Raw genomic sequence first — 26,217 nt, 5'->3', positions numbered from 1 at the left:
GGTAGTAAATGACCAAGTCATCCAAACTGATGTAGCTGCCATTGCCTGAGACCTGCTATGTAAGGCTCTGAGCTCACAGCTCATAGCCCTTCTTTTTTTTTTTTTTTTTTTTTTGCGTTATGTGGGCCTCTCACTGTTGTGGCCTCTCCCGTTGCGGAGCACAGGCTCCGCGGCCACGGCTCATGGGCCCAGCCGCTCCGCGGCATGTGGGATCCTCCCAGACCAGGGCACGAACCCGTGTCCCCTGCATTGGCAGGTGGACTCTCAACCACTGCTCCACCAGGGAAGCCCCATAGCCCTTCTTTAAAACAGTTTCAAACCATTTTGATTTGGGCTACTCAGAGCCTTTGCTTGACTGTGAACCCCCTGGTTTGGGGTTCAACTTTATTACCCTTATGTTACATGAATTTCTCCCAAGTCTAACACAGGCTGTGGATTCTCTTCATCTACATTTTAGCTTTAAGGTATAGGGAAAGGGAATATAAAAACAAACATTGACTCCCCAAGAGTTTTGGGATGTGGGAACTGGTTGAAAATGGAAAGTAAATAAAACAATGAAAACATTTGGGAGACAGATGACCAGACTGTCTCAACCCCAACCCCTTGATTTATGTTAACATAAATCAAGATTTATTTATGATGAATTTATTTATGACTTATTAGAGCAATACTTTGTGTAACTTGGTGATCTTTACCTCACATAAACCCTAGAACCAATTTAGTGTTCAAATTGTGTTTGTCAGCAGTGTTGGTGGTAGTGACTTTAGTGATGATAGTGCCTGATGGTATTAGTGGTAGAGGTTCAATGAAAAGCACATATGGACATAAAATAATAGATATTCAATAATTATTTGTTGAACAAATGAATGAATGAATGAATGGCAAAATATATGGGAATACAGAGGAAGAAATGATTAACTCATCCTGTATAGTCTAAGACATTTATTGTAGAGAGGATGATTTTTGAGCCAAGTTTTAAAGGTTGTTGGGAGCTAGCTAAATGGAGTTGTAAAGGGATGCTCTCACTTTTTATTTTCAACTTTCTATTTTGAAAACTTTCAAATCTATAGAAAAGTTATAATTGTAGAACAATTTTCAACCAAAAGCTCTTCATCTGGCATCACTAGTTGTTACTTTATTACCACATATGCTTAATCTGTGTGTGTCTGTACACATACATTTTGTATGTTTATATATATGTCAACTTGTCCCATTATTGTGATACTGAATTTGATCATTTGATTAAGGTAGAGTCTCAGATTTGTCTACTGTAAAGGTAACTTTCTTCCTCATAATTAGTAAATAATGAGGAGATAAAGTTAAGACTTGTAAATATCTTGTTCCTCAACAAACTTTTACCCAGAAACATCATGATTTAAATAAAATTACAAAGAAACTTTATCTCCTTTAAATCTTTGTACCTGAAACTCTTTCCTCTGGCTCTTTGACTGACTTCTTAGCCTTTGGTCTTAAACATACTATCTTTTCATATAGTTCTCCCTTTTACACTATGTCTAAAATGTGTTCTCCAGAAATCTCTGGATTTTGTTCTGTTTTAGGTGCTTTTCTTCTCTTTTCTCTCTCTTTTTTGTTTTTTTTTGGTGGGGGGGAGGGTTCTTATTTCAACTCACAGGACTTTCAGTTTAAATAAAGGACACGGCACTCAGTTAATTTTAGTTAGCTCTTAACTCTATACTGATCTCCATACCAACACTTATATTTAAGTTCAGGAAATCTTGATGCTATGTGATAAATCCAAAATGGAATTCTTATCTTCATGTTAATGACACTACCATTTTCTGAGTCTTCCAAATTTGAACCTGGAATAATACATGACTTTTTTTTTTCTTCATCTATATCCAGTCAGTTGCCACAATCCTATGTAGGACCTTGAAATACTTTTCATGTTTCCTACTTCTAATTCCCACTGCTGCCATTCTAGGGTTGGTTTCCATTTATTCTATCCTAGTTTATATAACAATCCAGTTATTTTGTACAATGTTGCTCAATTTGGATTTGTCTGATGTTTCACCACAATTAGATCAGGTTATATACTTTGGGAAGGAATACACTGTAACGCTTGGTTCTAACTCAGTAAAACATACATTTGTAGAGACTTGTTGATGACAACCTCTAATGATGGATGTCAACAGTATTAGACTAGAACTTTCCCCATTTCTTTACTTAATAGGTCCAGCTCGCTGGAACAAGTTTACAGGCTGCTGCTCAGTCTTTAAATGTACAGGTAAGCTGGGACATGGGATTATGGATCAATTTTTCTATTCATTTTCATCATATTTTTCTAATTTTCTGTAATGAGTATGCAATAATTTTGTAATGAAAATACTTAGAACTATTACTTTTTTTCTTACTGAATCTCATAAAGATTTAAATAATGATAATCGTTGCTATTAATGAAAAGCCATTTTGTATTATGCTACTGTGAATGTCCAAAGGTGAACAAGAAAAGTCTACTTTCAAAGTTTTATATGTAAGTTCGGCAAAAATGTTTCTCAGTTGTACAGCCATAACACATGCCTAAACACAAAGCCAAAGAATACCTTAAATGTCCTTTTGTTTCCAAATGTCTTTTTATTTATCATTTTTCGTATCTTAGGAAAACACTATAGTATAGGAAAGAGCACTGGAATGAAAGACAGAGGTCCTAGGTTTGAATTCTCATTCTGCCACTAACTAGCTGTTTGAACTTCGGCAAGTCACTTAACCTCCTGGGGCGCATTTTTTTCTTATATAGTTGGCCCTCCCTATTCCCGGGTTCCACATCTGCTGGTACCGAGGGCTGGCTGACTGTCAGGGACTTGAGCATCCACAGATTTTGGTGTCCATGGGGCGTCCTGGGACTAATCCTCTGTGGATACCAAAGGGCAACTGCATGTATATAAGTGGGGAAGTTTAGAAGATCGCCAGGGGTTCTTTCTGCTCTAAAATGTTGTGAGTTTGAGGATTGCAATCAAACATATTTATAAACATTAATGGGCTTCATACAGTCAAAATTTTGAAGACAACACTTAAATCTGGGTGCTTTGTTTCTATGAACCATATGGTAAAACGTGCAAAGTTCAAGTATAATGCATGACTCCATAATATTTCAATCAACCTGCTCCTTCCTTTCATTATAGTGTTTAGGTAACTAACAGTCAAGAGGAAAAAACAGTATTCTGGAAGGTTGATTTCAGTGTTGCTAATGACTAAAGACCTTGGGTTGAGCATTCCATGAAACTGAGTAGAGTATGGACCTAGTAACACATGGAGACAAGAAGAGAAAAGGAGATAATGTGACCTTACTTTCTGAGAGAGAGGAGGCGGAAAATTGCCTTGGTTGCCATGGTAAACTTTCATCCCTTAGAGAGATGTTGGCAAACAGGCTGAATCTCCAGTGCGGAATGTTTACAGTCTTGCACTGTAATTATCTCTCAATGACTGGCAGAATTAATCAGAGCCTTTATGTTAATTAGCCTTGCTGCAGTCCCCAAAACAGGTGGTGGGAAATATGCAAATCTATGCAGAATTTTCATGCTCTGCATAACCAGTTTCAATTACCATAAAATTTTCTCTCAGTGCCCCTTTCCAGGAGTATGTTCTCTTTCCCTGGACTGCAGCATTTTCCCTCTAAGTTTGTGTGTTACTTGATGGGGGATGCTAAATTTATAGTTCTTCAAAATATTAGACGAAAAGTTCTGTGGGTCAAGTAATCAATTTATAAGATGGTCTATAAGGAAGTTTTAGACTGACCACCAAAGACATGTCAAAATGTTGGAATGGAGGGTCTGTCTAATGTAAACATAGGTTGAAATTGTATTCTTCACTTACTCCTTACTTCCAGAGTTGAGGATTTGGATTTGTGAAAAATTCTGTTGACTTGTGGAGGACCAAATTATTTTTTCTTCTTAAAAATTATAATTGCAGCTTTGCTGATATTGGAACAAAAAGTCTGAAAACTTAATACGTAAAATTAGGAAAATACAAAGGTTTAGAAGAAAGGAAAAGAGTGAAATCAGAACACTCATGATTAGATAAGTCTGTATTGTAAATAATTCTTAAAACATGGAATTGTGAGTACTTTTAAAAAAATCAACTATTTTAAATCTTTTATTCCCCCCCCACCTCAGTCTAAATCTAATGAAGAATCGGGGGATTCACAGCAGCCAAGCCAGCCTTCCCAGCAGCCTTCAGTGCAGGCAGCCATTCCCCAGACCCAGCTCATGCTGGCTGGAGGACAGATAACTGGGGTAAGTTTTCACTGAGAGATTTGTAACAAACTTTCTCTGTGTCAGAACTGCCATTGGGGGACTTCCCTGGCAGTCCAGTGGTTTAGACTTTGCCTTCCAGTGCAGGGGGTGTGGATTTGATCCCTGGTCAGGGAGCTAAGGTCCCACATGCCTCACTGTCAAAAAACCAAAACATAAAACAGAAGCAATATTGTAACAAATTCAATAAAGACTTTTAAAAAATGGTCCACATCCAAAAAAATCTTTCAAAAAAAAAAAAAACTGCCATTGGCCAATATCTGATTAGAACTGTTGGCTGTAGCAGACAGTAACACGGCTATGCCTGGCACTATTATGTCTTTAAAGGAACTTCCTGCACCATAAGCAGCTCTGAGAAAGGAACTATCTTTGTCATGAGTTTTCAGGGTATTTTTTCTTACTATTGCAGATATGCTCTGGGTAAACTAAGGACTTTTTAAAATTCACGTTTCAACCGTTGCTTCGTCATGCAGTGGCATCACGATCCCATGGTTGAGACAGTTACAGTGATGAAACTATAGTTGTCAGTTCGGAGTTATAACATCACTGCAGAGTAATGGATTAGTACCTACAAAAGAAAAACATTTTAAGTTACCGTATAGTGTTCTAAAATGAAACTTCTGATCTCGTATCCTGGCTCTGTAGTTTACTGTATTGGCTAATTACTTCATCTCTCTGTGCCTCAGTTTTCCTTCAGTTAAATGAAGATGTTAATAATACTTATCTAACAGTATTGTTTTAAAGATTAAGAGTAATAACATATAAAACTCACAGAACAGTGCTTGGCATGTAGTAGCATTCAATAAATGTCATCTGTTTTTATCGACAGTAAATTGGCCTGTGCAAATATATTAAGCTTTAAACTTTTGAACTGTCTTCGCTCTGAGACATCATTAAAAATATTTTTCCAATGTTGAAAATTTGTCTATTAAGTTATCTTTTGGGGGGGGTCGAGAGGAGTGGTAAGGAAGTCATTTGTTACTCAATTCACATCACATCAACCCACAAAATTTTTTATTTCCTTCATTTCAGTTAAGTTTGTTTTGGCAGTGGTGGAAGGCTCTTTTAAGAACTGTTGCAAACTTGTTTATGAAATCCCATCAGTAGAGACTAATATATGTTTACATATTATATAAAATATTTATAAACATGTATCTCGAAGCATATTGGGTTTTTGAATGATTTGATTTTGATTCTTACATCTCTAACGCACAAACTATATCGGACCCTTTTTGAAAGAGGATTGTGCCATTAAGTGACTGTACATGCGCTTCAGAATATTCCTTCTTGGTTTGATCAGAACATGTCACCAAAAAGAAGGTAGAACATATTTATGCGCAAGAGGGAAGAGAGATGGGAACATATGTGTATGTATAACTGATTCACTTTGTTATAAAGCAGAAGCTAAACACACCATTGTGGAGCAATTATACTCCAATAAAGATGTAAAAAAAAAAAGAAGAACATACTTATCACTTTAAGTGTGTTTGAAATAAGTTGCATTATGAAAGCAAGTTTAAATCTTCAAACACATTTCCTGTTTTCTTTGGGTTTTGTTTTGCGTGACTAGTGTTTACAATAGTTAGAGACACTTGGGATTCCAGGTTCAGAATGGCTGGAGCTTCTATTAAACTTGGGCATTAGGATTCATTTGCATGTAAAGAGAGCGGCTGTCACCACCTGTTTCACAGAGATAATGTGTTGGAAAGAGGATGTAAAGTTGCAAAGACCCAATGCTTTCAATAACAGAAAAGGCTGTTGGGGAGGAGGCTGTAGGGACTTGGAAAAGAAACAAATGGACCTCATATTCTTTAGTCATATCTTAGGACATAATGAAAATGATGGAATATGGCAGGGATTCATGCTAACGGGAAGCAGCTGGGCCTTATCAGTTCTTTCCTGGTCAGATCCAGCATCCTTGTTCTTCATTCATCTGACTAATCACTTGCTGTTCTGTTGGGTGTAAATTTCTTTTCATATCCTGTCAGCATTGATTCTTTTTTTTCTTGCTTACTAGTTAATTACTTTTTTGCCTGAACCCTAGGGCCTTGGACAAGCTTGAATGATTAAGTCCAGAGTGAGGACCACCATTTTAATTTAAATGGTCTGCTAGTACTGGTAGCTTGATGGCTAATGAACATTTTATTTTAGCCTCATGCTAACCATGTGAAGTTGGGTAGCTAAGGTTTAACACCACTTGAGTTGCTTACTTCAAAGCAGTGGCCTTGCATTAGAGGCCAGTCTCCTTCAACCCTTTCCGACTGTTTGTCCTGATTTTGTTTAGCTGACTTTGACGCCAGCCCAGCAACAGTTATTACTACAGCAGGCACAGGCACAGGCACAGCTGCTGGCTGCTGCAGTGCAACAGCATTCCGCCAGCCAACAGCACAGTGCTGCTGGGGCCACCATCTCAGCCTCCGCCGCCACGCCCATGACTCAGATCCCCCTGTCTCAGCCCATCCAGATCGCACAGGTGAGTGAGTAACTCTCATAGCTGGGGCGGGAAGGGAGGAATAAAATGGCAGGTTTTCTTTGGTATTAAGCTTACTTTCTGATTGTTAGTGTGAGGTAAGTGGGGTAGCCTTCTTTACCACTGAACTAGAAATAATACATTTGTTTGCTTATTTGAGTTGATATTATAAACACATAACTGATTATTTGAATAACTGACTGTTTATATTAAGTGACAATTCTTGAATAATTGGCTGGCATATTTCTGAAGCAGGGGATTACTGTATTTATTTTAATTAGCTAATTACAGCAGGCATGGGTTCTTTCATGTGCTCTGCAGTGAATGTTGCCACCTATGTGTGAGAGAAACTGCGCGTCATCTTTCTGCTAGAGTGATTAGCTCTGTGCAGAATTGCATTAGAGTGTTGTTTGGCTTTAATTTTCGCATTTTAGGGCAAAGTATCCAGAGATAATAAAAATTTATTTAAGAGGCGTAGAGAGTTCTACCAAGGAGGGAAAAAGGTAAATGAAATCCTTTATCTCAAGGAGAGGAAAAAAGTATAAGTAGTCATATCAGTGAAATGTATGAAGAGTTATTATGAGTCTAGTGCAGATAATTATCTTTATCCCCCCAGAGAAGGCTCAGAAATAGACTTAAATTGTAGCTAGAGTTTGACTAAACATTAAAAAAGAACTAGTTAACTAAAAGTGTACAGAATAGATGTCAGGCTAATCTTTATGACTATTATATACAATCTTTATCAAGATCATGTTTTTATTTTGGCCATTTTTTTCATCACCAAATAAATGTTTTTAGTGCCTAAGCTGTGAGACTCTATGTTGACATTATGCTAATAAGATAATATACATGAAAGCTTGTTGAAAATTATAAAATACTAGGCCAATATAAGCAAGTTTAATATGTTGTAGATCAGATTTTTATATGGATAGCTATTTTTTTTTAATTTTTACACTGATTTCTCAGTTGAGTTAGATAGGCTGGTGCCACATTTCATGAATCATTATAAATCTTTTAATTTATTGATGCAAGTTCAGACGTAGCACTCTCAATTTTTGCTTAACAAGAGAAAACTCTAATCAAACACTTAAAGACTCAACATATTCTTTTCTCAGTTGAGAGAAAAACCCATATTGGCCTCTACATGTTAAAAACACAACCATAAGCATTTGTTCTGAGGGAATTTTAAATAACTATTGAAAATTAGATACAGCACAAGTCACGACACAATATATGCCCACAGAAATAACAAGTCCTTGTAGCAGCTCCAGGTTTCTTCACATGCTTTGTGAATGCACCCAGAGCACATCCTTGTTGGGAGTTTGTAAGAATGTCAAATACTGACTCTTCTTTATTTGGTTGGCAGAATTCATCATCTGGGAACCTTAAGATTAAGCAAGCTTTTATTTCAGAGTCTCCAACCCATGTTTTAATCCTAATTTTTTAGGATCTGCAACAACTGCAACAACTTCAGCAGCAGAATCTCAACCTGCAACAGTTTGTATTGGTACATCCAACCACCAACCTGCAACCAGCGCAGTTCATCATCTCACAGACGCCCCAGGGCCAGCAGGGTGAGCGCCTCCTTAGAGCTTATTAGTGGTATGGTACACCAAGGCTGTCCACTTGTGTGACATACATGCTGACTACTGTCATTTTGGCCCAGAAGCTGTCCGTTAGAACCGTGTTTTTATTAAATTTTATTTAACTTTAAGCTCAGTATTTCACGTTGAGAAAAATACTTTTTTGTCATGCGTACCTAATTGTTGAAGGTCATCCTTCACTGCCTTTCATCTGTTTAATCAGTAAGGAGGACCATGAGTTTGGCCAAAATTCTAAATTAAATCCTTCAACATGCTGAACATACATTGGATAAGTTGCTTTTATGTTTTGATAGTTTTTCATGGGAATGTGTTCAAAGAATGGGCTGAGCATTTTAAGTATACGCTTCTAACAATCATTTGTTTTCTTTTAAAGTTTAAGAAGGAGAGGGGTGTCATGTTAGAAATTGTGCAAATTTTGTGAATTATAAAAAAATCTTCAAGACCTTTTAGTGCTGAATATTGTTGTGTTACTGCTGTATAAAGTTCAATCATGTTTGTAATGGAATCAGTATAGACAGTATCAGAGTATCAAGGCTTCAACTCAAGGAACATTAGTGCATCTCTATTGATTCCTCATTATTTCTGTTTTTTAGCCTTTTTTCTTCTTGATCATTCATTCCAAAATCTTTTGTTGTGTAAATAACCTATTCCACTTTTAATGGATAGAATATCCTGCCCCTTTAATGACCTAGATAGTTCTCTGTCCCAGCATATACTAGCTGTTTCTAATGGCTTCTGGGTTAAGAAGTTGAGCTTTTTTTTTTTTTTTGGAGTTTCAAGCTGCTTCTATTTAGAATTCTTCTTCACTTTCATCCATTCCTTGGTAAAATAAAGAATTGGCCAGTCAGAGAGGTTATTTCAGGTTACACTAAAGACATCTACCAGTTTTAGTTTGTTCCATATCTTCTTGCCCAAATTGTATTTAACAAGACTGAATTTTAGGCAAATAAGACATTAAGAGTTTTAAGACCAGTAAGACTATCAGGGGATCAGTTGGAACTTTTCACTTCACTTTCTCATTTTTTCTTTTGCCATTTGTTCAAGGTAATCTTTTATGTTTGACATAACATGTTTGTGTTTTACAGGTCTCCTGCAAGCGCAAAATCTTTTAACGCAACTACCTCAGCAAAGCCAAGCCAACCTCCTACAGTCGCAGCCAAGCATCACCCTCACCTCCCAGGTCGGTTTTCTTCCATGAGGGTTGCTTTCTTTTATCCTGTTGTCTTGAGACTCTTTGGGGATTTGTTTAACTTAAAACCACAACCCCTTAATAAAAATAATTCAAATAGTTTTCAAAAACTCACGAAAATTTCAAAGCTAGGCTTATCAGCTTGATAAAGCAGTGCTACTAAATTGATGTAGTCTTTGAAAATCTTCAGGGAGTCCCTATTTTCTTATATTTTCATAAAGAATAACTGTGTTAGCACCAAATGAATAATGAGTTCTGGCTGTTTGGCCACCCTCCCCACCCTGATATTTGGCAGTAGAGATTACCACTTGAGCTAGACCTAGAGCCTGAGTTAAAACCCATCATTGCCCTTTGCTCTTTCTCAGAAACTGCAAAGAAGCTCTTATCTCTGTGTTTTATTCCATCTCAACTTTCAGATGTTGCTTTAGCTAATTTTTACCAGAGTTTAAGGCATCTAGAGGGTCTAGGCAGGTCTAGGCATCTAGAAATTTAAGCTTTAGATCTAGTTCTGTTTCTTTCCTAGCTGTGACTCTGAGCATGTCATTTCACCTCTCTGCACCTCTGTTTCCTCATAGGTAAATTAGGTGATTGAACTAGCTGATCCTGAATTCCCCTTCCATCTCTGATTCTCTTTGTCCATAATCGTGGAAGTTATCAGTTAATACTAACAAATTACTAGATTTGACAAAATTCAACAACTGTTTATGATAACAACTCTTCTAGGAATTAGGAGGTAACTTTCCCAACCTGCTAAAAGGCATCTACAAAAAAAACGTCATGGGGCTTCCCTGGTGGCACAGTGGTTGAGAGTCCACCTGCCGATGCAGGGGACGCGGGTTTGTGCCCCGGTCTGGGAAGATCCCACATGCCGCGGAGCGGCTGGGCCCGTGAGCCATGGCCGCTGAGCCTGCGCATCCGGAGCCTGTGCTCCGCAACGGGAGAGGCCACAACAGTGAGAGGCCCGTGTACCGGGGGAAAAAAAAAAAAAAAAACGTCATAAAGACTGAATACTTTATCCCTAAGATCAGGAACAAGGATGTCCACTGTTACCACTTTTATTCAGCATTGCACTGAAGCAATTGCACTAGCAAGGCAATAAGACAAGAAAAATAAATAAAGGACATATAGATTAGAAAGGAAGAAGCAAAGTGTCTTAATTGGTAGATGACATGATTGTCTATGTAGAAAATCTAAATCCAAGGAGTCTACAAAAATGTTGCTGGAATTAATAATTGAGTTTAGCAAGTATGTAGGATACAAAGTCAATATACACAAATTTATATACTAACAACAATCATTTGGAAATTGAAATTAAGAAGAAAAATACTTACAGTAATTAGGGATAAATTTAACATAACATTTGTAAAACCTATATATTGAAAACTACAAAATCTTGCTGAGTGAAATTGAAGAAGACCTAAATAAATGGAGAGATACAATGTGTTCATGAAGACTTTGGTTGTTAAAATGTGAGTTCTCTCCAAACTGATCTATAAATTTAACACAGTCCCAATTAATATCTACAGGCTTTCTTTGTAGAAATTTGCATGGTGTTTCTAACATTTGTACAGGATTGTAGAGGACATAGAATAGCTGAACAATTTTGAAAAGTAAGAAAGTTGATGTCAAGAATTATAAAAATACAGAATTATAAAATACAGTAATAAAGACAGTGTGGTAATGGCATATGACTAGAAATGGAACAGAAGTCCAGTACACTCACACATATAGAGCCAACTGATTTCCCACAAAGGTGCCTAAGGATTTCAGTGGGAAAAGGAAAGTCTTGTTTCAGGTGCTGAAACAATTTGCTAGCCATAGGCAAAAAAAAAAAAAAAGAACCTTACTCCTTATTTCACAATGATACACAAAGATTAATTTGAAAAGGGTTGCAGACCTAAACTTCTAGAAGAAAACTTAGGGGGAAATCTTTGTATCCTTGTGTAAGATAGTGATTTCTTAAGTGGGAGACAAAAAGCACTAACTGTAAAAGGAAACAAATGATAAATTTAATTTCATAAAAATTAAAAGCTTCTGTTGAAAAAATAAAAAGAAAAGCCACAGACTGGAAGAAAATATTCTTAAAACTTATATCTAATAAAAGACTTGTATCCAGAATATATAAAGAACTCATACAACTCAATAAGAAAACGTGGTTTTTTTTAAAAGGGAGTGTATGCAAAATATTTGAATATACTTCACCAAAGAAGGCATGTAAATACCCAATAAGCATATGAAAAGATGCTCAAAATTATTAGTCATCAGGAAAATGCAAAAGAAATATCATTACACACCCATTAGAATGGGCAAAATTAAAAAGACTACAATAATACCAAGTGTTGATGAGAATATAAAGCAACTACAGCTCTTATATATTGCCTGTGGGGTTGCAAATTGGTACAGACGCTTTGGAAAACATCTTGGCAGTTTTTTATAAAGTTAAATATACATGTACCTTATGACGCAGCAGTTCTACTCTTAGAAATGAATGCATTTGTCCACACAAAGACCTGTGTATGACTGACTGTTCATAGCAGTTTTATTCGTAATCACCCCAAAGTGGAAACAGCCTAAACATTCATCAGCTGGTGAATAGATAACATGAATTTTGGCATATCTATATGATGGAATGTTACTCAGCCATAGAAGGAAATGTACTTCTGATACATTCAATGTCATGTATGAATTTCAGAAGCATTATGCTAAGTGAAAGAAGCCAAAAGACTTATACATAAAAGACTGTATACTCTATGATTCAATTTATATGGCATTTTACAGCAGACAAAACTATAGGGACAGAAATCGTATCAGTGGTTGCCAGGGGATGGGGGCTAGGGGTGGGGATTGACAGCAGAGGACACAAGGAAACTTTTGGGGTGATGGAAATTTTCTGCATCTTAATTGTGGTAGCAGTTATATGACTATATAGTTGTCAAAACACATCAAACTGTACACTTTTAAATGGTGCACTTAACTGTGAATAAGCTGAATTATAAAAATGAGGTTGGAAAAAAGCCTATACCAGCAATTCCTTCCTGGCCTACGAGCTTTGTAAACAGTGGCAGGGCTCCTGTAGCTTCATCCTGACTCCTGCTCACTGAATTTTACTCTACTATTTCTAGCTCTGGCCCAGTCCAGCCTGAGGTTTCTGGAGTTGGGGTAACTTATGGTAACCACCCCACCAAATGGTACCAAAGCTATTTTTAGTCCTATATTATTTGATAATGGGGCTACTTCAAGCCTAGAAATGAAGCACCCATCTGATAGTTGAGACTCACCTCTACTTATCAACCAGTTTCAGTGGGAAGTTACAACCACATAGGACTCTAATATGGTTGGTACAGTTTTGGGCTCCTCCAGATGGTCATATTAAAATTTTCTCAGTGTCAACATTCCAAAGAGATGAATTTTGTTGTCTTCATTGAAGCAGGATGATAGAGAGGAACTTACCCCAGTTGTAGGCCTGTGTAATTCCTCTTGTGCAGTTTTCAGGGCCAGTTAGTTCAGTTGGAGAAAGCATATTACTAATGAGGTCAAAGTTAGGGGTATATGACCCATTTAAATTACAAGAAAAAAGCACATAGCCATGGACTTCATCTGTAATCTTGTCCTATAATCTCTCACCTGGGCTTCTGTTCACAGGAAGGGTTAACTGAGCAGGTTCTGATGCAGAGTCAGGGCAGCACGTCCCAGTAGTGAATACTCAGAAGGGTGGGTTCTACTCAGGGCTTGTGAGTAAAACAGTGTAGCCTTGTGTTTGTGTAATAAGGAGATTTAATATTTTCTTTAAAAAAAATAGATTATACCCTCATGTCCCCAGATAAACTTTAGATGGATTTCAATAATTAAATATTTTAAAAGACATAGAAGAAGCTAGCAGAATATTTAAAAGGAATTTTATCCAAGTTAGAAATAAGTCAAAGCTTTCTCAGATTTGAAGCAACAGAAGATAACAAAAGTTCACCCAAATGATAATTTAAGACTTATGTACACTGAAAAATAAAAGGAAAAAAGCAGATTGGGAAAGTTACTTGTATTAATACAACAGACAAAGGCTTTATCTATAACATTTGATTGAGCTCTTTAAGGATAAGGATGAGAATAAGGATATCATTAATATACAAATGGGTTACAGATGTAAGTTCAATTCACATGAAACGAAATACAGATAATAATTAACACGTGGGGAAAATTTGGCTTTAAGTAATAAGAGAAATATGAATTAAGGAAACAGCAAAGTACAATTTACTCCGAGTTAGCAAAACATTTTTTTAAATTGCTAAAACAAATCATGTGGAGAACATGGTATAGTGAGAACCAGCATTATGTATGATGTGTACCAAAAGCCATGAAATTGTTTATGGTGTACTCTTTATCCAGTTATAGAAAATCCTTTGTAAATTTATCTCAAAGAACTAATTACAAAGGTGGAAAAAAGAACTGTATGCACAGAGTTTTTCATTGTGGTGTTACCTGTTAGTGAAAACAAATGAAAAAGTGCCTAGCAATGAAGAAATTGTTAAATAAATTATGATAATATTGCCTTTCAGTCAGCCTTTGAAAATGATAATTACGATGATTGAAACAATATGGGGAAAAAATTAAAACATAATGTTAAGTGAGAAAATCAGAGTATAAAATTATGTTACCATAATTACAGTTAAGGTTAAGAATGTAGATCTGAGGGAGGATGACAACTTCTAGGGGTAATGGATAAATTTAGGGCATTGTATATGGTGATGGTATATATTCATGGGTGTTTACTTATCTTCAAACTCATCAAGATGTATACATTATATGTGTACAACTTTTTTGTATGTCAGTCATACCTCAATTAAATAAAAAAAGTTTACTCCTCCATTTCATGCCCTATGGTCCATTCCAATGTATTAATCATATTCTAAAAATTACTCTGATCTGTGGGATGTATGCCTTGTTAGTAGAGATTTGAACATTGTAATTTGTGAGAAACATTTACAGACTAAATTTAGTGCAACAAATTAAAAACAGCATAAAAAATGTAGCTCTATGGACGAAAACTTGAAAAAGTAGACAGAAGTGAAGCTATTGTTATTTAAACTGTAGGTGATTTACTTTTCCCCCTTAAAATAATTTTAGTAATCTTATATGTTTTTTATAATATTGTGTTACAAGCTGGAGATATGATAGTGGTAAGACAGGTATGGTCTCTGCTGTTTTGAAACTTATAGTTTAAGTGGCATGTTTATGACATAGATTCTTAAAAATAAAGACTGATTTATTAAATGGCATGAGATGCATGTATTCAAGCCATTTGAAAACCCAAAGACAATGGATTTCATTTTTGTGTATTCAAGTCTTTTCCATAGACTTACATGTTTAACCTTAACTGTAACTGTACTGTATATAGCATCACACTCTGCTTTTTTCACTGGGTATTATGTTGTACCTTCTACAGTGACACATGGTCTTCATAGTTCTTGAATACAGCCGTTTCCTTACATTGTTTACTTGCAGCCATTCCAGATATAAACTTAAATATCTTGGTGTATGTTTGTTCTTATTCTTTTGTTCCTTCTCTAGCAGCCAGCCACCCCAACACGCACAATAGCAGCAACCCCAATTCAGACACTTCCACAGAGCCAGTCAACACCAAAGCGAATGGATACTCCCAGCTTGGAGGAGCCCAGTGACCTTGAGGAGCTTGAGCAATTTGCCAAGACCTTCAAACAAAGACGAATCAAACTTGGATTCACTCAGGTAAGATGAACCCACCTTTAACTTAGGTTTCCCTCCTTGGCTGGGTCCAAATATTTGCTTTCCATGTCCAAAGAGACTTCTAAAGAACAGTATATTTCTCAGCCTTCTTTTTCAGTTTTACACTGTAACTTGTTGTTAGCCATTTTCTGCATTTATAAGTTTAGACTTTCATCGTATGTATTCATTTATAAATTTATAATTTAATGTTAGGTTAAAATCGTTAAGATTTCTCTCAGAACACAGGCCTCTGAAATTAGAATAATACCAATACATGGTGAGAATTTAAAAGATTATGTTGGAGGACGATATGACTATACTGAGGGCTTTGTTATTTGAAAAACATCGGGTTCTAGACCTTCGTGCTACATATGTGTAAGATTGAGAGGAGTAAAGATTACAAGGTCTTTTATAGTAGCTGAAAGGGGAAATGTTTGAAAGACTTGTTTAAAACCATTTTTTGGAAGAGAGAAAAGGGGTGGTGGAGACACACACACACACAAACACAAAATAAGCCTGAACTGAGACTGATTAATCAAATGGGAATCTGTTGAAGATGAAAATTCCAAATTAATTTTTTAAAATGTCACCTAATAGAGGGCTTTTAAAGTATAATAAGCTTAATGGTTTAAACAGGTGTTGGGGTATATGGGATTTTTCCCAAGCACTCCTACTGACTCACTCTTTAATTAACCTGTCACAAGTAATACTTTTTAAAGCAGGAAAAGAATTAAACTGAATGACATTTATGTAAAATGATATAGGATCATTAGGTGAAATAAAATTACTGAAGTACAGATTGGATTGGGCATTTTAATGGAATCAGGAGAAACATGATGGTTTTTTCCCAGAGAATATAATTACTGTTTGAAATTTAAGCCACCACTTAAATACTATCCAAATTATTTTATGTTGAAAGTACAGTAGTGTGCCACCTACTCACTAGTGAGCCTAGTGCGGTCACTGGGCTCCTCCAAAATGACATCTCTGTGTTTTTAAGAACAGGCTTTTATTCCTTATATTTCTTTGGTAATTTATTTTTGCTCAAAGAAACTATTTATTGAGAACATAAAATGTTTTTTTTAATAGATGTAATTTTAGAGAAAGTGTACTTATATTTGTAAGGAGTCTCAGTTGTGAAGAAACAAATTACAATTCAGAAAGATTTTAGTACTTTTGAAACATCTAAACCATGTGGCTTGTTTTCAAAAAAGAAAGCTAAAAGATACAACTAGATCGATAGGGGTAAATTAATAAGCTTAAATAAGTATAAGGTTGGCATGTTTAGCAATGCTTCAGCTCTTAGGCTATTAGCACAGCATACTCTTACGTTTCCTAGGAGATTGTTGCCTGAGTGATATGCCAGGGATGTTAAGGCCTTTAAAAATCTTTAACTTTTACCCAGATAGTGGTTTGCCTTTTTGTGGCATTTGACCCAACATACTGCCAGGGTTCTTGCTCTTTCTCTCTCCCTCTCTCTCTCTCCTTTTTCTATAAAAGAGCTTCCCTATGGTCTGGTGTTCTGCTATATGGTTTTATTCTATTATTTGGCACAGCTCTTCCTTATTTTTCAAAATGACTTTGACTTTAGCAGTGGCAACATTTCACAAACCTTGACTGTGTGGACTAAGGCACATAATTGCTGGTGCAGAATGGGAAGATCAGTCTTTGTTTTTAAGTCAGATACCTCAACTATAGTTTTTTTTTTTTTTTTTTTTTTTTTTTAATTTTTATTTTTTTGCGTTATGCGGGCCTCTCACTGTTGCGGCCTCTCCCATTGCGGAGCACAGGCTCCGGACGCGCAGGCTCAGCAGCCATGGCCCACTGGCCCAGCCGCTCCGCAGCATGTGGGATCCTCCCAGACCGGGGCACGAACCCGTATCCCCTGCATTGGCAGGCGGACTCTCAACCACTGCGCCACCAGGGAAGCCCCTCAACTATAGTTTTTTAAACATTGCTTTGTATCTAATTTATTTATACACACACACAGAGGGTAAGTTAGACATTCCAGTTATTAGTTGAAACAAACAAACGAATCTCTATTCTCTGAGTAAATATACATGTTATTAGGTGTTTTAAACAGTAATTGTTTTCTAACTTTATAATTGGTTATTAAGGATTACTATAGATGTCATTACATAATTAGAAGGCATGCCATAGTCTAACACCATCCATCATATGTGATACCTTAATTATATCCTAATCCCAGTCTTTGTTCCTTTTTTCCTTTGCTTTTTAAAATATATACATGTAATATAGTTCAGATACAGTATAGTTCAGATTAGGGATATAATATAGTTCAGATTAGGTATGAGTCAGCTGCTTCAAACATTTACTTTTGTGAGGGGGAGAACCTAAGATGCTTGTGAGTTACAAAAGCACTAAACCAAGCTTATATCAAATTAGTGAAAATTAGTATATTAACTGAGGTACCTGTTGCTTTTTAGTCAATGAAATCCTTTAAATGTGAAGTACAATTGTATTATAAATCTCAGTTAAGTGGATTTGTCATTTATTGCTGTAGTTTTAGTTAGTTGATGGCATAGCTTTATTTCCAGCCACCAACTGAAGGCATTGTTTCTTATTTTGATGTGATTTTTGAATAGGTATTTCATTTTTTTAAAATTGTCATTATTGTTACTTTTCATAGAAAGGTATTACAGAAGTTTGTGAACAATTTTTAGTGAATTATGCAATTATAATGGCAGAAAACATTTATTACCATCTGACTTCTACAGCAGGTCTTACATTCAAAGAGTTACAGGGTTTAGTTGGCCTTAGTTTTCTAGGAAGCTATAATCTAAACAAATAAAGTGACCAAGACATGAATATATGTGACACACAAAGCATAGTTTAATGCCTGACATGTGGTAGGCACCTAGTGAATATTTGTTCACTAAATGAAGTAAGCTTTAATAAATGTATAGAGATGACGCTGTAGATAAAATCTATAGATGTATTTGTATATAGAGATAACGGATAACACTTACGCTCTACTCACACTGTCCTGGTTCTTTGGGTTTTACTACAATTGGAAGGAAGTCAATCAGCAGTCTACTTCTGCTCTACTTCTGTGAGATCGTGTATTTAGAGCTGTCAGTAAAGCTGTCTGTGATGATGGAAATGTTCTGTATTTGTGCCATCCAGTACAATAGCCACTATCCACATGTGGCTATTGAGTGCTTGAAAGGTGGCTAGTAGTGCTAAGGAACTAAATGTTTAATTTATCTGATTTTGAATTAATTTAAATTTAAATAACCACATGTGGCTGGTGGTTATTTAAATGCCCATCTATCCTATGGGAAAGATTAGAATATAGATCAGTTGGAGTTCAGGTATTCTCAATGTCTCATTTTATCTTATAGTTCTAACATTTCTCCTCTGTTAAACTTTTTATCAGAAGTTGCTCACCAGTAAGGCATCGGAGTTTAAAAAGAAATGTTTTCTTTTCCCTGACTAACCCCTAATGCAGGTGCTAATAAAAAATGTACTATCCAGGGCCTCCCTGGTGGCGCAGTGGTTGAGAGTCCGCCTGCCGATGCAGGGGATACGGGTTCGTGCCCCGGTCTGGGAGGATCCCATATGCCGCGGAGCGGCTGGGCCCGTGAGCCATGGCCGCTGGGCCTGCGCGTCCGGAGCCTGTGCTCCGCAACGGGAGAGGCCGCAGCAGTGAGAGGCCCGCATACCGCAAAAAGAAAAAAAAAAAAAAAAAATGTACTATCCAAAAGATGGATTGTAGGGGAGAGAAATCAAAGGACTGGCAGAATCCTAATTCAAAATGAGTGTTGTCAGGGTAGTTGGGAGTTGGCTGTCTCTAGTGGAATTAGCTATGTCGTATTTTGGACCAGAAATGTTGCTTTTCTGCCCTGTCACTGAACTAACTGAAACGAGAGCGTGAATTATTTCCACCCCATGAGCTTCTATTATCTATATATACAATAACTATTCAGATATGCCTTTTTCAGCTTTAACAAGAGAGGTTCAGCTGGAGGAAAAGCACTCTATACATTTCAAAGGTTACAGGCTTATAGAGAAAGATATTTTTTGTAATATATTCAGGGGATCATTGTTCTATTGCTGTAAGGTTACCAAGTTTCCAGTGCCCATAAAGGTTTGACTAAATGGGTCAAACCTCTCTACTGTGAATTTCTATCTCTATAATGGTTACAAAAGTAGTCTTTTTAGAATACCTGGTTTTTGTAACAAACTTTGAAATCCAAACTAAGGGTGGAAAGGAGATTTTTTTCACTGCTTCCAGAAATGCTTTACAGAAAAAAAATAAAAGAATGAGGCATTATTTCTAAATTTTAAAGTGATTTATGGGAAGTTTGGTTAGTTCAGAAATACCTAAGGTTATCCAGACAGTTACATCTATTAACCCTGTAGGTGATACAGGTTAACTGATTTTTAAAGATTACTTAGATCACATTGGTTGCATCAATTAAGGGACTTGGTAGAATATCAGCACTACCTTTTGAGAGTTAGTAGAAACACTTGATATCTCATTTATTACACAAGGTAGCAAGAAGAGATTCAAGATGGAGAGAATATGGAACAGTTTTGAATGTTGTCACAGTCAAGACCTAACAGAGTCCTCACTGGAATACTGTGCTCAGCTTAGGAATGGATGTTTTCGTAGGACCCAGTAAATGGAATGATTGTTGATTTTTTGTCTAGAACAGTTATTGGAGCAGCACCCTCGAGTGAAGACCATAACATTAGATGAATCTTTTCTCCCTCTCTTTCTCTCCCCTCTCCTGTTCTGTATTACTCTGCAGGGCGATGTTGGGCTCGCTATGGGTAAATTGTATGGAAATGACTTCAGCCAAACTACCATCTCTCGTTTTGAAGCCTTGAACCTCAGCTTTAAGAACATGTGCAAGTTAAAGCCACTTTTGGAGAAGTGGCTAAATGATGCAGGTGGGTGAATGTATAAAACATTTCCTCATTGTTCATTGAAATTGTATAGGAGGGATTGTTGTATTAATTGGGGTTTATATTTCTTACTACATTATTGGTACTACAGAACCTTGAAGCTCACAGTCTTTGGAGGATCAATATAAATTATGACTACATAAATCAGAGAGCTAATTCATTTAAGTAGGCTAGTAATTACAAGGTACATAATCAGCAATAATTTTTAGCTTTGGAATATTTCTTGTATTTGAGCCCAGGGTGAGAGACAGTTGAAGGAAGTTGAAGAGGGGACCTAGAGAAGATTAAATTTAGTGAATAAGTCAAAGACAAATACTATATGATATCACTTATATGTGGAATCTAAAAGATAATACAAATGAGTCTATATACATTTAGAAACAGACTCAGACGTAGAAAGCAGACTTACGGTTACCAAAATGGGAGAGGGAGGGAGGGACATATTAGGAGTATGAGTTTAATAAATGCAAACTACTAGTATACATAAAATAGACAAGCAACAAGGATCTGCTGTATTGCCCAGAGAATTATATTCAGTATCTTATGATAGCCTATAATGGAATATAATCTGAAAAAATATATGTAACTGAATCACTTTGCTGTATACCTGAAACTAACACAATATTGTAAATCAACTATACTTCAATTTTAAAAAAATGACCACCAATTTTATACATAAATTGAGCTGTTCGTTTTAACTTACATGTTTTGTGCTGAAGTTTCCCTTTGGAAATTTTGAATTTTGAGTCATGGAATCATAGACTATGAGAGCTGTAAGAAACCCTAGAGATCCCCTAGACTATGGTTCTCATTGTAGATGTGAACAAAATTCAGGTCTTTGGAAAAGACAGACCTGTAACTCCCAACCTTGGACAGTCTGATTTCGTAGTTCTGGGTATGGCCTCAGCATCTGGAATCTTTCTGAGTTCCACAGGTGAGAACCACGGGTCTGCTCCCTCCATCTCATTTTATATAGAGAGTGGAAGGAAACTCAGAGATGTCTGTGACATGCTCAGGGTCATTAAACTGTTAAATGACAGAACCTTGTTTAAACTTTAAATAGTTTAGAAATGTTTCATTATTTGTTTGGTTTGGGGGGAAGGAGAGGAATACCAGTGAAATAAAATGAGAGGTCGTTTGCAAGATAAATGTTAAACATTTGATAATTTCCAAAAAGCTTTCTTCCTTTTGTCCCTAGAGGCAATAGATAAATAAGCAAACAAAACCAAAACATAAGAGCAGAACTCAGAAGAGGTAGAGCTGAAAGTAAGGATAGGAATAGTAAATTTCTGCTTTCTCAGAAACAAATCAAAGAATAGCAATGACAGTATAGTCAGCCATCCTGAGACAAAGAATGCCAATAAGAACAGCAGAAAGATCCATGGTAGTGAACAGTATTTTAATGTAGGTTATGAAAACCTTTCATACTTGCTTTTAGCCTAAAATACTTTGGTCAGTTTTATTGTTGTTGTTAATACATGTATTGTGTGCATGAATCATGCTCAGCTGATGTGATTTACGTGTTTTCTTCTTTCTTACAGAGAACCTCTCATCTGATTCGGCTCTCTCCAGCCCAAGTGCCCTGAATTCTCCAGGGATGGGAATTGAGGGCTTGAACCGTAGGAGGAAGAAACGCACCAGCATAGAGACCAACATCCGTGTGGCCTTAGAGAAGAGTTTCTTGGAGGTTAGTGAGGTTTTTACTTTTCATATACATGGGATTGTCTGTATAATACTGTTGTTAAGTGCCGTAGACCAGGGGTCCCCAGAGGTCCCTGGTTCCCTGTGAGGAACCAGGCCGCACAGCAGGAGGTGAGTGGCGGGTGAGTGAGCGAAGCTTCACCTGCCGCTCCCCATCGTTTGCATCACCACCTGAGCCATACACACACACACACACACACACACACACACACACACACACACCCTCCACCCCCGTCCGTGGAGAGATTGTCTTCCATGAAACTGGTCCCTGGTGCCATAAAGGTTGGGGACCGCTGCCGTAGACCATAAAATATGGACTTATAAGCTTCAGCCCTAATGGATGCTTATAAACATATTGGAGACAATGAGACGAAGTAAGTTACTGAACATAAGGGAACAAAACCAGAGTGCTTCAGGGTTCAGGAGAGACCAGGCTTAGAGATCCATGTGAGCACTCAAAGTGAGAGAGGCAGGCAGCAGCTGTAGGATACATAGGAATTCCACAGGTAGGGAGAGGTGGGGGGAAAGCGCTTCAAGCAGAGGCATCCAGAGAGAAAAGCCATGACATGTATCAGGGGAAACACAAGTAGTTTGGTTTGGCTAAACTAGTGTTTGGAACCAGAACACTGAAGGCCTTGATGAGCTATAGATTTCAAGTTATTTCAACAGGTTTTTGGCGTGGTTTTTTTTGTTTGTTTGTTTGTTTTTCTGGTACCAGGGAATATCACAATCAAAGCTTCCAACAAAATTTTGACTTCTCTAATTCAGAAAAGCCTTGAGCACCATGGAAGGAGCACTGAAACAGGAGTCTTTATCCGCTCTGCCACTTATGAACTGTGTGATTGGTCAGGATACGTGGTTTCCTAAGCTAAAGTCCCTTTATCTGTAAAATAACTGCCTTTCCTGCCCCACAGGCTTATGGCCTGCCTCACATTGGCCAAGTGAGATTATGTGCATGAAGCACTGGGGAAGTTCTTAAATTCCCACTAATAAATAAGGTATTGGTTTCATTCACGATTAATTGCCTTTAAAATAAAAAATATGTAAATATTCAAGAATAACTTATTCTAAATTAATATGACTACATTTAATAAATACATGTTCATTAGAATGTCTGTCTATAGAAGTTCTTTGTTAAAAGTGGAATAATATGGCCTTATATATCCCAATTTTATTCTCTTATTGTTCCTCCTCCCCATTTGTTTATTCATTTAATGACATGGTTATGTCAGTAATTCAAAAAGTTTTTCCAAAAGGTGATTTTTTTTTTTCCCTCTTCAGAATCAAAAGCCTACCTCGGAAGAGATCACCATGATTGCTGATCAACTTAATATGGAAAAGGAGGTGATACGTGTTTGGTTTTGTAACCGCCGCCAGAAAGAAAAAAGAATCAACCCACCGAGCAGTGGTGGGACCAGCAGCTCACCTATCAAAGCAATTTTCCCCAGCCCGACCTCACTGGTAAGGATGAAAAATAGGGAGGCATGCTCAAGGGTTAATTTTTACAATTTTACAAATACCCTATCAAATGAATTTATTTCATTATAGGAATTTATTGTATATATTCATGTCAAATAAAGATATATACATTTATATTTTAAATGTTACAAAAGTAATTAAATGTCTTGTCGTTATTAACCCAAGAACTTACTGATCTTTCTTTTTTAAAGCAAACAGTTTTAATCCTTTCCTGTTTCTCTGCAGTTCCATTATTCTCTTCTCTGATGTAGTTTATTAGGTTACTCTGTAACTGGGAGTAAATTTGCGGCTAATTCCAGTTATCTAAAAAAATCTTTAGTTGCACTTTATTCATGTTGGGTTCTAAAGCTCAATTTATTAAACTTACACATACATGATTAAGTGACAATAAATTCCCAGATAACCTTTAGCTCTGAACTTGTATTAAAACAATTGTCTCAGATTTTCACAAACATGTGGGCCTTTTATTTATAACCTCACTGAGTAACCTCTGACTGACGGGACATATAGAGGTCATGTGACTCCTTTGATCTTTAGGACAACTGTAAATATGATGCCACATTTCCAACCAGGATTCCAAAGATGGGAATGTTGTTGAGTTTGCATTTCTGATACTTTCTTGTCAATTTATTTTTAATTTATTTGAATATTATTCTATACTGGCAGGCTTTTCAAACTAAGGTCATCATTAATAGCACTTACTAGTTTATTAAGTGAAGGCTATGGTTGTTAAATGGTGAGGCTTTAATCATAAAGTTCATGAGGTAGTAGTTATGAAAAAGATAGTCATTAGGTACAGTTTTGTTTTATGTAGGTGACTATTTTGTGTTTTGGATTTATTTGTTCTAGAAGAAGGAGGGAAGGATAGAAGGAAGGCAGTGTTTCTTACAAAAATGTAGAATATTTATCTTATCTCAAAAAGAAACTGTCAGTTTTTAAAAATTTGTTTTACATTCTTTCCTTAATATCATTTCATTAAAAACAAAACCAAGACAGTCTTGTCCCCACATAGTTGAAAATAGAAGCAATACAAGAACCCCAGATCCCATGATTTCCTTGAATAGTTTTCTTGTTTAGATTAAGTTTATAACTGGTATAATATTTCTGTCTTGCTCAACACTATTGAAATATGGAAATTTGTTTTTATTAATTTCTTTTTAAAACTTGGGCAGAGCCATTAGTAACATCAGTGAAAACCATCTATTCAAAAGGAATCTTTCAACATAAGCCAGTTTTCTCAATTCCAAGATCAAAGAGTAATTAATAAAATCACTTCCTTTTAGGCCCTTTTATTTTATTCTATTGTATCTGGAATTTAAAAAATTTTATAGGAAAAATAAACCTACAATATGGACTTAAATTTTAAAATTTTGATTTTTAAATGCTTCTGCATATTTTCACTTCTGACCTCTAGGTGGCAACCACGCCAAGCCTTGTGACAAGCAGCGCAGCAACTACCCTCACAGTCAATCCAGTCCTTCCTTTAACCAGTGCTGCGGTAACTAATCTCTCTGTTACAGGTAAGCAGCAGCCAGGCCGTGCAGCTGTTAGGCAAATGATAGGCCCATGCTAAGTTTCTGTGAGAATCTGCCATTAACTTGTAAATTAAGGTTTTAACTAAAAATATGTATTGCTTTTTAAAAGAAGGTTATATATGAAAACCTGAACTCTAAAAAAAAAAAATCAGGCATAATACATTTTTCCAGAAAGAATACTTTCACATAAAGATTTTCTTATCTTTTTTCTTTCCCACATTAGTCTGTCTTCTATGTTGCTTCCTGAGTTACTTTTTTTTTGGCCACACTGCATGGCATGCAGGATCTTAGTTCCCCATCCGGGGATTGAACTCACACCCCCTGCAGTAGAAGCATGGAGTCTTAACCACTGGACCACCAGGAAAGTCCCAGAGTTACTTTTTTTCAATTAACTCCTCCTCTCCTTAAAAACATTTAATAGCTGCAGCTTTTTGCAATCAGGAAAACGTCCAAATTTATCATGAATTCATAGACTGTATCCAGCCTGGACCTTATCTTTCACTAGTCTTTTCTCCATCCCATCCTCAACACACAAGAGGATTCCTCCTACCTTTGTAAACATGCCCATAGCGTAAAATGTTGTCCATCCCAGCCTCCACTTCTTTCTGTTAGTGATGAAACTACTCCAGCTTAGATATCAATTCTTCTTGGATATACTCTTTAGCTTCTTCAGGAAACTATTTGTTTCCACCTGCCTATATTACAAACAATTGTATTTTATACTTCTCTCTTTTCCAATAGACCTTGTACTTCTCAAAAGATCTGAATATTCCTTTTGAAATAGCAGTGCTTGGCACATCCACAATACAATGAATACATAAATGTTTTCCTTTTACGTGGCACATTTTCCAAATACATGTAAACTAAATTAGTGTTGTCATCAGAAGTTCTCTAGTGATACGTAAAGCAGAAGACATCCTGTAATTATTCACCAGGTGGATATATGCTAGTAAATCATTGGATAGATTTGTGATCTTTCATGATCAAGCTTAAATTTAACCTAGAGTTGGGGAATTTGGTTTTTTTCACTCATATTTTAAGTGACCTAACCATGATATAAAAAGTGAATAAATGGCTTTATATAGTTACTAAATTTCTAAGTTATTAGAAAATTTCATAATATTGTTTGTTTATTCAGAACAGTACTTTTGACCTCTTTTGGGTCTTTGACCTCTTTGAAACTTTGGTGAAAGCTATAAACTTTTCCCCTCACAAAGTAGGCATACCCACAATTTTTAGTAAGATTACAAGGAGGTTTATAAATCACAAACCTCATCAGTCCCCACCTTACCAAGCCTTG

At 36.4% G+C, this 26,217-nt stretch overlaps 1 protein-coding gene across 5 annotated transcripts in view; it reads left to right on the top strand.

The window, feature by feature from the left end:
- Positions 1–26,217, top strand: part of POU2F1 (POU class 2 homeobox 1) — a 185,168-nt gene that overhangs the window by 125,967 nt on the left and 32,984 nt on the right. For 4 of the 5 annotated variants that reach the window (XM_082614244.1, XM_082614241.1, XM_082614243.1 and 1 more), the window contains exons 4-13: positions 2,192–2,245; positions 4,131–4,250; positions 6,553–6,741; positions 8,186–8,312; positions 9,428–9,522; positions 15,094–15,270; positions 20,046–20,187; positions 21,744–21,889; positions 23,185–23,364; positions 24,797–24,902. In XM_082614244.1, coding sequence (XP_082470370.1) covers positions 2,192–2,245; positions 4,131–4,250; positions 6,553–6,741; positions 8,186–8,312; positions 9,428–9,522; positions 15,094–15,270; positions 20,046–20,187; positions 21,744–21,889; positions 23,185–23,364; positions 24,797–24,902 — 1,336 coding nt within the window. The remainder of the gene's footprint in view (positions 1–2,191; positions 2,246–4,130; positions 4,251–6,552; positions 6,742–8,185; positions 8,313–9,427; positions 9,523–15,093; positions 15,271–20,045; positions 20,188–21,743; positions 21,890–23,184; positions 23,365–24,796; positions 24,903–26,217) is intronic. The other variant, XM_082614242.1, reaches the window with a different exon arrangement.

Source organism: Mesoplodon mirus, assembly GCF_964341445.2.
Source record: "Mesoplodon mirus genome assembly, chromosome: 3".
NCBI lineage: Eukaryota > Metazoa > Chordata > Mammalia > Artiodactyla > Ziphiidae > Mesoplodon > Mesoplodon mirus.
The sequence above is the reverse complement of the archived record's forward strand: the minus strand, read 5'-3'. Positions and strand labels throughout refer to the sequence as shown.